Genomic DNA, 12,395 nt, shown 5'->3' with positions numbered 1-12,395 from the left:
TCAATAATCAAATCATTTGTGCGCGTGCGGAAAGGGAACTAACCTCCCCGCATGGCGGGAACATTGAGAGCTAGTTTGTCTGAAGCTCCAAGATGGAATTGACTTCAACATAACTGATCACTATGTTGAAATACCAAGACCTCATGGAGAATCTACAAATGAAACTCAACGTCCCTGACTACGAGAAGGTTACGCACCTACCCGCATCAAATAAAAAGGAATTATGTGCGACACCTGCGGGAAGAATCCTCGCGGGACACCTTAAAACTAAACCCCTTACGCTATGAACGTCTGCACAGAAACCAACCACCTTTTCGCTTAAATCCAAAAGTTCACCCTGTTAATAAACTCTGAGAACGCTGGTTCCAGCAGAGCCAGGTGGACTCGCCGGATTCCTTATAAGGGCGCCTGCGCAGTGATACGCGCAGGATTCGTTACAAGGACGCTTGCGCGAAGACCAACTGAAGCCGCCGGACCCACAACGTTCAAAGAAATGGCCTTCACGCAGAAGGCTATACGCGCAAGGCTACACGCACAAAACACTTAGTCTATTCTTCAGATGTAAGGGGATTACCCCCGCCCAGAAAGAACCAGTTGCGTGTTTCAGAGATTTTTACCTTTTTGACTGCACACTGACAACAGTACCAGGAAAAGTATACTGTAACACGAAATGTCAGCTGTCAGCCGCTCCTACTCTCACCAACCACAGTCCTGCATGTACTATCAAATCCATCAGAATCTTTATAACCACTCCCTAGGACCATCACCCCCATCCCTAAAATAAATAATAATAAACCCCATACCTTGTCATCATTACACCCAATATAAATAAGATTTCAATCCCCTAAATCAAGGGATTGTGTTCCCTTGAATTTGCCTATAAATAAGTATCAATTCTTGAATAAAAATATCACAACCACAAGAAACACACTCCAAACTCCTCTCTTAAACCTGTAATTCTGCACTAACCATCTCCCGAGCATCCGTTTCCAGTTCCATCGCTAGGTAAGCCGAAACTTTAGTCTTGAGATTTACTGACCAGCCCATATATTCTTCGATTATTTGGTCTTAATACACATATTTCTTGTTATTTAAACATATTCTAGACTTCCAATTTCGAGGCTAACATCAGGAAACCCGAATCTCGTTTAATCTCTCTCTAAACCATCACTTAACAAGAATCACAGGTGAGTCTCACAGCCCCTATTTTCACTGTTTTTAAACTGTTTTCGGGGCGAGGGACACGTGTTTAAATTATGTTTTATCATGGTATATTTACAAGCAATGATTATCTGTTCATGGTGTTTATCTTGGTTTTCAATGTGAGTGCGCAAGATTTAGAAAGTGATCACTTCGTCAATGGAACTCTAAGGGTAGGGACTACTGTGTTTGATCAACCCGCTCGTAGGGGTCGCACCTCTTTGCATAGACGAGTGCCTAGTATGGTCATGGGGTAGTACTACTGGTTGTAAAACCCGCTCGTAGGGGTCGCACCTCTTTGCACGGACGAGCGCCTAGTTTTCCGAGCACAACGTCCGCGCGTAACCCGCAGGACGGTATTGTTTTAGCTCGTAGTGGCAGCGCCACTTTGCATGGACGAGCACGGTTTTTCAGAAATGTCCGCGCGTAACCCACGGGACGGTTTTATCAAGCACATGTTTTAATGATGTTATCAGAAATATGTTTCAATATGGTTTTATCAAGGATATGATGCAATACGATTTATCAAGTCACCAAAACTTGTGAACTCACTCAGTTTATACTGATTCAAATGTTTTTACGTGTCTTTCAGGTGATAATTAGTAGCGCAAGGAGTCACACATAGAGCACTTCACGCAGAACATCTATAAAAATGGTTTTTGGAAGATTTTAGTTCTATCCCTTCCACACGCGTGGTTGTTCCCGCCGTGTAAGGGGATATGGCGCGGAAATCTTCAACATTTTTCATATGTGGATGTTTTTATATGTAATTCTAAACAATGTAATGTATTTTGTACTAGACATTTCATGCACAATGGAAAATTTATTTGAATGTTTGCAATGACCCGTGCTTGATTATCAATTCCCACTCGCGCGCACCCGGCTGTTTCCGCCGTTTAGGGCCGGGTGTGACAGATTGGTATCAGAGCACTGGTTATAGCGAACTAGGAAAGAAGTTTTAACCTAGTCTATAACCGTAAGGGAATCGCATGAAATATTTTGCAAAGAAAATATTTTCAAAAGAAAAACCACACACACACTTAGGAACACGGGTCACACAATGTCTAGTGAACACTAAGGATAAGAACATTATGTGCTCAGGGTACATACGCTAAGTTTGATATATTTTCGTTCTCTTTTAAGAAAAACGAGAATGCCTCCAACCAGAGCCAGGGGAATTACCATGACACCCGAGGAACTCGCAGAAATAATCGCACAGGCGATCGCAACGCATGAGGCCAGCAAGGCCGAATCAAGTCAGGGTCGTCAAGAGACCGAAACCCCAGAACCCGAATCAGGAGCTTTGGACAAAGGATGCTCCTATAAGACATTTATGGCCTGTAAGCCTTGGCCATTCAAGGGCACCGAAGGGGCCATTGGGCTCTACAACTGGATCGACAAAATGGAGACAGTTCTCTCTATTAGCAGGTGTAGTGAAAATCAAAAGGTCCTTTACGCGACCTGCATGTTTCAAGAAGCGGCCTCGTCTTGGTGGAAGCTTCAAGTGAAAACATTGGGACGAGAAGTTGCTCTCCACAAGACCTGGGAGGAGCTGAAGGAAATGATGATGAAAAAGTTCTGCTCTCGCGCCGAAATTCAGAGTCTACAGCAGGAATTTTGGAACCACACCATGATAGGAACTGATATCGACGCCTACAACAACCGATTCAACGAACTTTGCCAGATGGTGCCGGATATGGCGAACACGGAGGAGAAAAAGATAGAGAGGTATATCTTTGGGTTACCCCATGTTATCAGAGTTCCGCTCAATGCCGCAGCGCCTCCAACCTTTGATGAGGCAGTGGCGCGGGCCATCACTCTTACAAGAGATACGGTCCGTGCGGGCATGTTGACCTCGCGCGGGAACGAGCAGCGAACCTCTGACCCCAAGAGAAAATGGAACTCTCACCACCGAGGGTCCGACTCCAAGCAACCACCATTCAAGAAACAGGAGAGCGTAAGGGCTTACGCGATACAAGCCCTGGAGCCATCACGAAAAGGGTACAGTGGGCCTCGCCCATGGTGCAGCTGATGCAAGTATCACCACGAGGGTGAATGCGCAAGCATCGTATGCGCCAAATGTAGCAAACCAGGGCACAAGGCGATAAACTGCCATAAGGAAGCTGGAGCAAGCGACAACTGCTATGCATGCGGGAAGCCAGGACATTTCAGTCGGGATTGCCCGCAAAAGAGAAACCAAGCTCGCGGGAGAGCCTTTGTGATCGGCGCGGGCGAAGCAAAAGAAGAACCGAATGTGGTAACCGGTACGTTTCTACTTAACGACCATTTTGCATCTGTCTTATTTGATACTGGCGCTGACCTAAGTTTCATATCCACTGAGTTTAAAAACTCCCTAGGCCTAGCAACCAGTAGGCTAGACACGCCTTATACTATAGAACTAGCCAATGGTAGGCAGATACGCTGCGAACGAGAGGACTGAGCAATGTGTATTGGTCATGGGAGGTCACGGATTCAATATTAACTTATTGCCAATAGACTTGGGAAGTTTTGACATTGTGGTAGGCATTGATTGGTTAGTCGAGAACCACGCGGAAATTATTTGCCATGAGAAGCAGGTTCGGATCCCACTGTTGAGCGGGGAAACCTTAGTAATTCAAGGGGAAAGAAGTGGAGTTGCGATAAAACTCATTTCGTGTCTAAAGGCGCGCAAGTGCCTGAGGAAAGGATGCTACGCCTTCCTGGCGCACGTAGTAGAGAAGAAAGGTGATGAACGAAAGATTGAAGACTTACCAGTGGTGCGCGAATTCCCGGAAGTTTTCCCTGAAAATCTGCCCGGATTACCGCCACCGCGACAAGTCGAGTTTCGAATCGACTTGGTTCCAGGAGCTGCACCAGTAGCTCGAGCACCCTATCGACTAGCTCCATCCGAGATGCAAGAGCTATCCAATCAGTTGCAGGAACTATTGGATAAAGGCTTCATACGCCCAAGCTTTTCACCCTGGGGAGCTCCAGTACTTTTTGTAAAGAAGAAGGATGGTTCATTTAGAATGTGTATTGACTATAGGGAACTGAACAAGCTGACAGTCAAGAATCGGTACCCCTTACCGAGGATTGACGACTTATTTGATCAGTTGCAGGGATCCAGTTATTACTCGAAGATAGATCTACGGTCAGGTTACCACCAACTTAGGGTCCATGAGGAAGACGTGCCGAAGACAGCCTTCCGAACTAGATACGGCCATTATGAGTTCTTAGTGATGCCTTTCGGGCTAACTAATGCGCCGGCTGTATTCATGGATCTGATGAACCGTGTGTGCAAACCATACTTGGATAAGTTTGTGATTGTATTTATAGATGATATTCTGGTTTACTCCCGAACCAGAGCTGAGCATGAACAACATCTGAGATTAATTTTGGAAATGCTGAAGAAAGAAAAGTTGTATGCAAAGTTTTCTAAATGTGAGTTTTGGCTTAGAGAGGTTCACTTTCTCGGTCACGTTATAAACGAGAAAGGAATACACGTCGATCCTTCCAAGGTCAAAGCCATCGAGAATTGGGAAGCGCCAAAAACACCAACTGAGGTGAGGCAATTCCTAGGACTAGCTGGCTACTATCGACGTTTCATTGAGAATTTCTTCAAGATAGCTTTACCCCTGACTGCGCTAACTCAGAAAGATAAGAAGTTTGATTGGGGCGAAAACCAGGAAGCAGCGCTTCAAATGTTAAAGCAAAAGTTATGTAGTGCGCCAATTTTGTCGCTACCCGAGGGGACGGACGACATCGTCGTCTACTGCGACGCTTCACATCAAGGATTCGGATGTGTCCTTATGCAGAGAAACAAAGTCATAGCGTATGCCTCTCGTCAACTCAAGGTCAATGAAAGGAATTATACAACACATGATCTGGAACTTGGAGCAGTTGTTTTCGCGCTAAAGATTTGGCGCCATTATCTTTATGGTACAAAGTGTTTGATTTTTACGGATCACAAGAGCCTTCAACATATATTTGATCAAAAGGATTTAAACATGAGGCAACGAAGATGGGTTGAATTATTGAATGATTATGATTGTGAAATAAAGTATCATCCTGGAAAGGCGAATGTGGTAGCAGACGCTTTAAGTAGGAAAGAGCGAGCAAAGACGCTACGAGTTAAGGCTCTAAGATTGACCATTCGCGCAGACCTCACTACCCGCATCCGAGAAGCTCAACAAGAAGCCTTGAAATCAGAGTTTGTCAAGAACGAATCCCTTGGGGGTATGATTAAGAATTTGGAGCTCAAAGAGAACGATACTCGATATTTTGCTAACCGCATATGGGTCCCTCTCAAAGGAGGATTGCGCGAGCAAGTGTTAAACGAAGCTCACAAAACGCGGTATTCCGTACATCCTGGCGCAGACAAGATGTACCAAGATGTTAAAGCGCTGTATTGGTGGCCCAATCTTAAGGGCGACATCGCGACGTATGTCAGCAAGTGCCTGACGTGTTCGAAGGTGAAGGCTGAATACCAGAAACCATCGGGGTTGCTTCAACAGCCAGAAATTCCCATGTGGAAGTGGGAACAAATCTCCATGGACTTCATTACCAAACTGCCAAGGACACCTGGGGGTTACAACACGATTTGGGTTATTGTAGACCGGCTAACTAAGTCAGCACACTTCCTGCAGATCAAGGAAACCGATAAGATGGAAAAGTTAGCCCGATTGTATATTCGAGAAGTAGTTTCAAAACACGGAGTTCCGGTATCCATCATTTCTGACAGAGATAGTCGTTTCACCTCAAGATTTTGGAGATCGTTACAAGGGGCTTTAGGTACTCGTCTTGACATGAGTACGGCTTATCATCCCCAAACGGATGGACAAAGCGAGCGAACCATTCAAACATTAGAAGATATGTTGCGCGCGTGCGCAATCGATTTCGGGGGTAGCTGGGATACTCATCTCCCATTGGTTGAATTTTCATACAATAACAGTTATCACACAAGCCTCAAGGCTGCGCCATTTAAAGCCTTGTATGGGCGCAAGTGTAGGTCCCCACTGTGTTGGGCTGAAGTGGGTGACAAGCAAATGACTGGTCCAGAATTGATCCAAGAAACGACGGACAAAATTTTCCAGATACGGGATCGCCTTAAGGCAGCGCGCGACAGACAGAAAAGCTATGCAGATGTGAGAAGAAAACCGTTGGAATTTCAAGTAGGGGATAGAGTACTTTTGAAAGTCTCTCCATGGAAGGGAGTCCCCCGTTTCGGCAAGCGAGGAAAGTTAAATCCGCGATACATCGGACCATTTGAGATCCTGGAAAGGATCGGTCCAGTTGCTTATAAACTCCATTTACCCGCCGAACTTAGTGGAGTTCACGACACGTTTCATGTATCCAACCTCAAGAAGTGCTTATCTGATGAAACGTTAATTTTACCATTGGACGAGATTCATATCGACAAACAGCTACACTTCGTGGAAGAGCCTATAGCAGTAACCGATTGGAAAGAACAAAAGTTGCGAAGAAGCCGAATCAAGTTAGTAAAGGTTCAATGGAACTCAAAGCGTGGACCTGAATTCACTTGGGAAAGAGAAGACCAAATGCGCAAAAAGTACCCATATCTCTTCCAAAGAATAGCTCCTGCCAGCGACACCTCCTAATTTCGGGACGAAATTCTCCTAACAGGGGGAGAATGTGACACCCGGTAATTTCCCAATTCCATAAACCAAGTAATCAACCTAATTATTAGGTGATTGTGAATATTATGCGCGCCATGTTATGATCAGCGCGGGCATATGTTATATGCGCCACGCGCACAGGTTTTTGTTGTGTTTTCATGACAACTTAATTTTATGTCGTTTCTGTCTAATGGGTTGCATACCTCTTCAATAATCAAATCATTTGTGCGCGTGCGGAAAGGGAACTAACCTCCCCGCATGGCGGGAACATTGAGAGCTAGTTTGTCTGAAGCTCCAAGATGGAATTGACTTCAACATAACTGATCACTATGTTGAAATACCAAGACCTCATGGAGAATCTACAAATGAAACTCAACGTCCCTGACTACGAGAAGGTTACGCACCTACCCGCATCAAATAAAAAGGAATTATGTGCGACACCTGCGGGAAGAATCCTCGCGGGACACCTTAAAACTAAACCCCTTACGCATGAACGTCTGCACAGAAACCAACCACCTTTTCGCTTAAATCCAAAAGTTCACCCTGTTAATAAACTCTGAGAACGCTGGTTCCAGCAGAGCCAGATGGACTCGCCGGATTCCTTATAAGGGCGCCTGCGCAGTGATACGCGCAGGATTCGTTACAAGGACGCTTGCGCGAAGACCAACTGAAGCCGCCGGACCCACAACGTTCAAAGAAATGGCCTTCACGCAGAAGGCTATACGCGCAAGGCTACACGCACAAAACACTTAGTCTATTCTTCAGATGTAAGGGGATTACCCCCGCCCAGAAAGAACCAGTTGCGTGTTTCAGAGATTTTTACCTTTTTGACTGCACACTGACAACAGTACCAGGAAAAGTATACTGTAACACGAAATGTCAGCTGTCAGCCGCTCCTACTCTCACCAACCACAGTCCTGCATGTACTATCAAATCCATCAGAATCTTTATAACCACTCCCTAGGACCATCACCCCCATCCCTAAAATAAATAATAATAAACCCCATACCTTGTCATCATTACACCCAATATAAATAAGATTTCAATCCCCTAAATCAAGGGATTGTGTTCCCTTGAATTTGCCTATAAATAAGTATCAATTCTTGAATAAAAATATCACAACCACAAGAAACACACTCCAAACTCCTCTCTTAAACCTGTAATTCTGCACTAACCATCTCCCGAGCATCCGTTTCCAGTTCCATCGCTAGGTAAGCCGAAACTTTAGTCTTGAGATTTACTGACCAGCCCATATATTCTTCGATTATTTGGTCTTAATACACATATTTCTTGTTATTTAAACATATTCTAGACTTCCAATTTCGAGGCTAACATCAGGAAACCAGAATCTCGTTTAATCTCTCTCTAAACCATCACTTAACAAGAATCACAGGTGAGTCTCACAGCCCCTATTTTCACTGTTTTTAAACTGTTTTCGGGGCGAGGGACACGTGTTTAAATTATGTTTTATCATGGTATATTTACAAGCAATGATTATCTGTTCATGGTGTTTATCTTGGTTTTCAATGTGAGTGCGCAAGATTTAGAAAGTGATCACTTCGTCAATGGAACTCTAAGGGTAGAGACTACTGTGTTTGATCAACCCGCTCGTAGGGGTCGCACCTCTTTGCATAGACGAGTGCCTAGTATGGTCATGGGGTAGTACTACTGGTTGTAAAACCCGCTCGTAGGGGTCGCACCTCTTTGCACGGACGAGCGCCTAGTTTTCCGAGCACAACGTCCGCGCGTAACCCGCAGGACGGTATTGTTTTAGCTCGTAGTGGCAGCGCCACTTTGCATGGACGAGCACGGTTTTTCAGAAATGTCCGCGCGTAACCCGCGGGACGGTTTTATCAAGCACATGTTTTAATGATGTTATCAGAAATATGTTTCAATATGGTTTTATCAAGGATATGATGCAATACGATTTATCAAGTCACCAAAACTTGTGAACTCACTCAGTTTATACTGATTCAAATGTTTTTACGTGTCTTTCAGGTGATAATTAGTAGCGCAAGGAGTCACACATAGAGCACTTCACGCAGAACATCTATAAAAATGGTTTTTGGAAGATTTTAGTTCTATCCCTTCCACACGCGTGGTTGTTCCCGCCGTGTAAGGGGATATGGCGCGGAAATCTTCAACATTTTTCATATGTGGATGTTTTTATATGTAATTCTAAACAATGTAATGTATTTTGTACTAGACATTTCATGCGCAATGGAAAATTTATTTGAATGTTTGCAATGACCCGTGCTTGATTATCAATTCCCACTCGCGCGCACCCGACTGAATTATTTGAGAGTTAGTGCCTTATGCGTGTAGCCTTGCTGCGCGGGTAGCCTTCCCTGATGGCTAGTATCTGTAGCTGCGGGAACAGGCGGAGTACGTCACCATTGGGAGGCTTTTCCTGCGGGAACAGCTTGCGTACTGTGCGTAAGGACGTCGCGTCTTTGAGCATGGTTGGTCCTGCGGATCCAGTTGGTCTTTGCGCAGACGTCCCTCAGGAGTCTTGCGAGTTCAACTGCGCAGACGTCTCTTCGAGGTGAGTCTTGCGGGTCGAACTGCGCAGACGTCCCTGTTTAAGGTGAGTCTTGCCGATCCAACCGCGCGACGTCTCTCTTCGAGGTGAGTCTTGCGGGTCCAACTGCACAGACGTCCCCGTTTAAGATGAGTCTTGCGGGTCCAACCGCGCAGACGTCCCTGTTCAAGGTGAGTCTTGCGGGTCCAACTGGACTCTGCTGGGACCTACCTCTTCAACCATCTTGACCGAGAAAACGCTTCAGCATACAACAAATCATTGATCAATCCCGTGTAACAAACTTGATAAGTCATGAAAATCTTAAAAGTTAAAATCAAAGAATTTGCAACTAGACAGGAAAGAAAGGGTGTGTTATTATAAAAAGAAAAACAATTAACGCTCTTTCAAGAAAGACATTAATGCATTATCATCTTTGAAATCATTATTTGAAAATATGTGGAAAAATGAAATTCCACATGGATTTTAAAATCAAGATTCATGGTAAAGATCATGCACCTGTTCTGGAAGTCAGAGATCACGGCATTGACAACTTCAGGGGAGAATTTCTTTCCTGATAATTTCTTCTTCAGCTCAACTGTTGTATATGCTCTGAAGACACAAAGTGTTGTAAAATTAAATGGTGTAAATTAGGGGGGGGGGGGGATAAACGAGACGAGCCGTTCGTGAGCGACTCGAGATTTGCTCGTTAGAAACTCGATCCGAGCTGATCTTAAGCAAGCTCAAGCCCCAACTTCACATATCAAGCTCGAGCTAGCTCTAGAGTCTAAACAAGCTTTTTATTTATCTAATTTGTATTTTATATATTAATATAATAACTATTATTAAGTATAGGGGAAAGTTAACGTACAAATGAAATTAACGTGCTAAACATGAGAATCAAGTAGAGTAATTAACTAATCATAAATACAAGTAGAGTAATTATGTAGTTACATCATAGAGTAAATACATAATTAACCGATGTAACTACATAATTACTCTACTTGATTCTCACATTTAACACATTAATTTCATTTGTATTTGATCCAAGCCCAAACATTATAATAATAAAAGTTAGATAATATATATTATCTATATATATAATATAAATACAAATATATGGAAAAAATAATAAAAACAATTATTAGGTGATAAACTCTAAAATTTAAACGAACCAAGCATGAGCTCTGTATTTGCACCCATACTGAACATCAAAGTTAACCTATGAGGGAGAATACAGTCTATATTTGGTTTTAGGATATAATGAATAAATTATTTAACAATTGTTTTACCACCAATGTACAACCGAGTACATACAACCACTATAACACAATTTTACACCCATAAAACAAAGCTAATATGACCAAATTCAATCATGATCAAATAAATCAAAGCACCACACTAGCAGGCGATTTGAAGCGTTTTATACAGAAATGCAGTTAGCCTACACGAAGAGAAATGACTACCCGTATTAAATGCAGACGCATTAATAACCTCACTATAAAATGCAAACAAAAAGTTGTGATCTGCATTATAAATGAGACAAGGGTTTTATCTGCAAGGACTCACTAACCTTGCAGCAAGCAATCTAATTGCTGTATTCTCAGCCTTTTCTTTACTTTTACTAGGTTCAGTTGATAGATGCTTGATTTCATATTCTCCATTGTGGGAGTCAAGTTCATCTAAAGCTTCCTCAGGGCCTTCCATTGCATCAAATTCATGAATTTCTTCCACAGAATTCGCTTCCACAGATCTCAAGTTATAGTTATGCTCCATCACGTTCGATCTCACAGACGAATTACGAACTTTCTTTCCTTTAGATCTTAAATTATCTGTTGAAAATACACCAAATCTACTTCAGTTACCATTTTCCTCGTATTTTCATGTCAAAATGGTGCGCTGCTGCTATACTACCAGAGGTGTTAAATGGGTTGTGTTTGCGGGTTGACGGACCCGAACACGACCTGAAGTTGAAAAACATGTCAGACACGTAAAGCCAAACACGATCTCCATATTCGTGAATTGACTCGAACACGACACATTTGGCCCGAAAGTTTTTTACTTTTTATTTTTTACAGATATAAATGTGTTAGATTTACATTTTAACAACAAAAAAAATACAATTTTATATAACAATATTACATTTTAAAATATAAAACCTTATGTTAATTTTCTTTTTGGTTTTAAATTTTGTATAAGATACCCAACCAATTTATATAAAACAAAATTTCAAAAAAAGTAAACGGGTTATACGCGTCAGCCAACAAACCATCCGAGTTACCATAACCCAACGCGTTCAGATAAACGGGTTCATGTATTCCACTCGAAACGGACCCGAACCCGCAAATATCCGTGTCAGGTTCATGTCGTGTCAGAAATTCACACACCTAACTACGAGAGCAGAAATAATCCGAAATTAGAAACCTGTTGTATAATGTACACATGAAGTCAAACCCTAGAAACAGAGATGCATACCTGACTTAAAATCAGGTGATTTTTTACTAGGTTCAGTTGCTAGATGTTTGATCTCATACTCTCCATTATGAGAGTCAAGTTCATCTAAAGCATCCTCAAGACCTTCCATTGTATCAAATTCATGGAGTTCTTCCACAGAATTCGATTTCGCAGATCTCCATTTATAAGTATACTCCAACTCCTCAGATCTTATTGCTGAATTACGAACTTTCTTTCCTTTAGATCTTAAATTACCTGTTGAAAATTAGGGCTGTTCAAAAAGCTCGGGGCTCGAAGCTCGGGCTCGTGGCTCGCTCGAATAAAACTAGCTAAAAAAACTTGATTTGAAACATCCTGAGGTGAGTTGGCTCATTTTTGTAACCGAGCCAAAATCGACCTAGGCTCGGCTCGATCATGGCTCAGCTCGTTGGCTCGATCTTAATCTCGTTTAACTTCAAAATCGAGTTAGAGACTTAGTTGAGTTGCCCCGTTTAATTTCAAGCCCGAGCTCGAAACCACCCTGGCTCGCCTCGGGCTCGACTCGTGAACGACTCGTGACACCAAATCTACTTCATTTACCGTTTTCCTCATATTTTCATGTCAAAATA

General features: G+C 43.0%; 1 protein-coding gene across 1 annotated transcript; it reads right to left on the bottom strand.

The window, feature by feature from the left end:
* Positions 1 to 9,752: 9,752 nt before the first annotated feature.
* Positions 9,753 to 12,047, bottom strand: LOC143533967 (uncharacterized). Its single transcript, XM_077028584.1, has 3 exons — positions 11,809 to 12,047; positions 10,907 to 11,165; positions 9,753 to 9,945 (listed from the first exon to the last, which is right to left on the bottom strand). Exons 1-3 carry the CDS (start codon positions 11,915 to 11,917, stop codon positions 9,753 to 9,755), a joined length of 561 nt encoding a protein of 186 aa, XP_076884699.1. The 5' UTR covers positions 11,918 to 12,047.
* Positions 12,048 to 12,395: the final 348 nt, after the last annotated feature.

This window comes from Bidens hawaiensis, unplaced genomic scaffold (genome assembly GCF_021521415.1).
Source record: "Bidens hawaiensis isolate Kalapana, Puna unplaced genomic scaffold, B.hawaiensis_p1.1 tig00009959_1, whole genome shotgun sequence".
NCBI classification, from domain to species: Eukaryota; Viridiplantae; Streptophyta; class Magnoliopsida; order Asterales; family Asteraceae; genus Bidens; species Bidens hawaiensis.
Note: the sequence above shows the minus strand (reverse complement) of the source record. Positions and strands in the feature narration are given on the sequence as shown.

Bases quoted from the DNA above. Each gene is read 5' to 3' on its own strand.
- LOC143533967 (XM_077028584.1), bottom strand. From the start codon at position 11,917: ATGGAAGGTCTTGAGGATGCTTTAGATGAACTTGACTCTCATAATGGA. The intron at 11,166-11,808 runs GTATGCATCTCT...TATTTTCAACAG, and splicing joins ATCACCTGATTTTAAGTCAG to ATAATTTAAGATCTAAAGGA. The intron at 9,946-10,906 runs GTTAGTGAGTCC...TTGTGTCTTCAG, and splicing joins ATTAGATTGCTTGCTGCAAG to AGCATATACAACAGTTGAGC.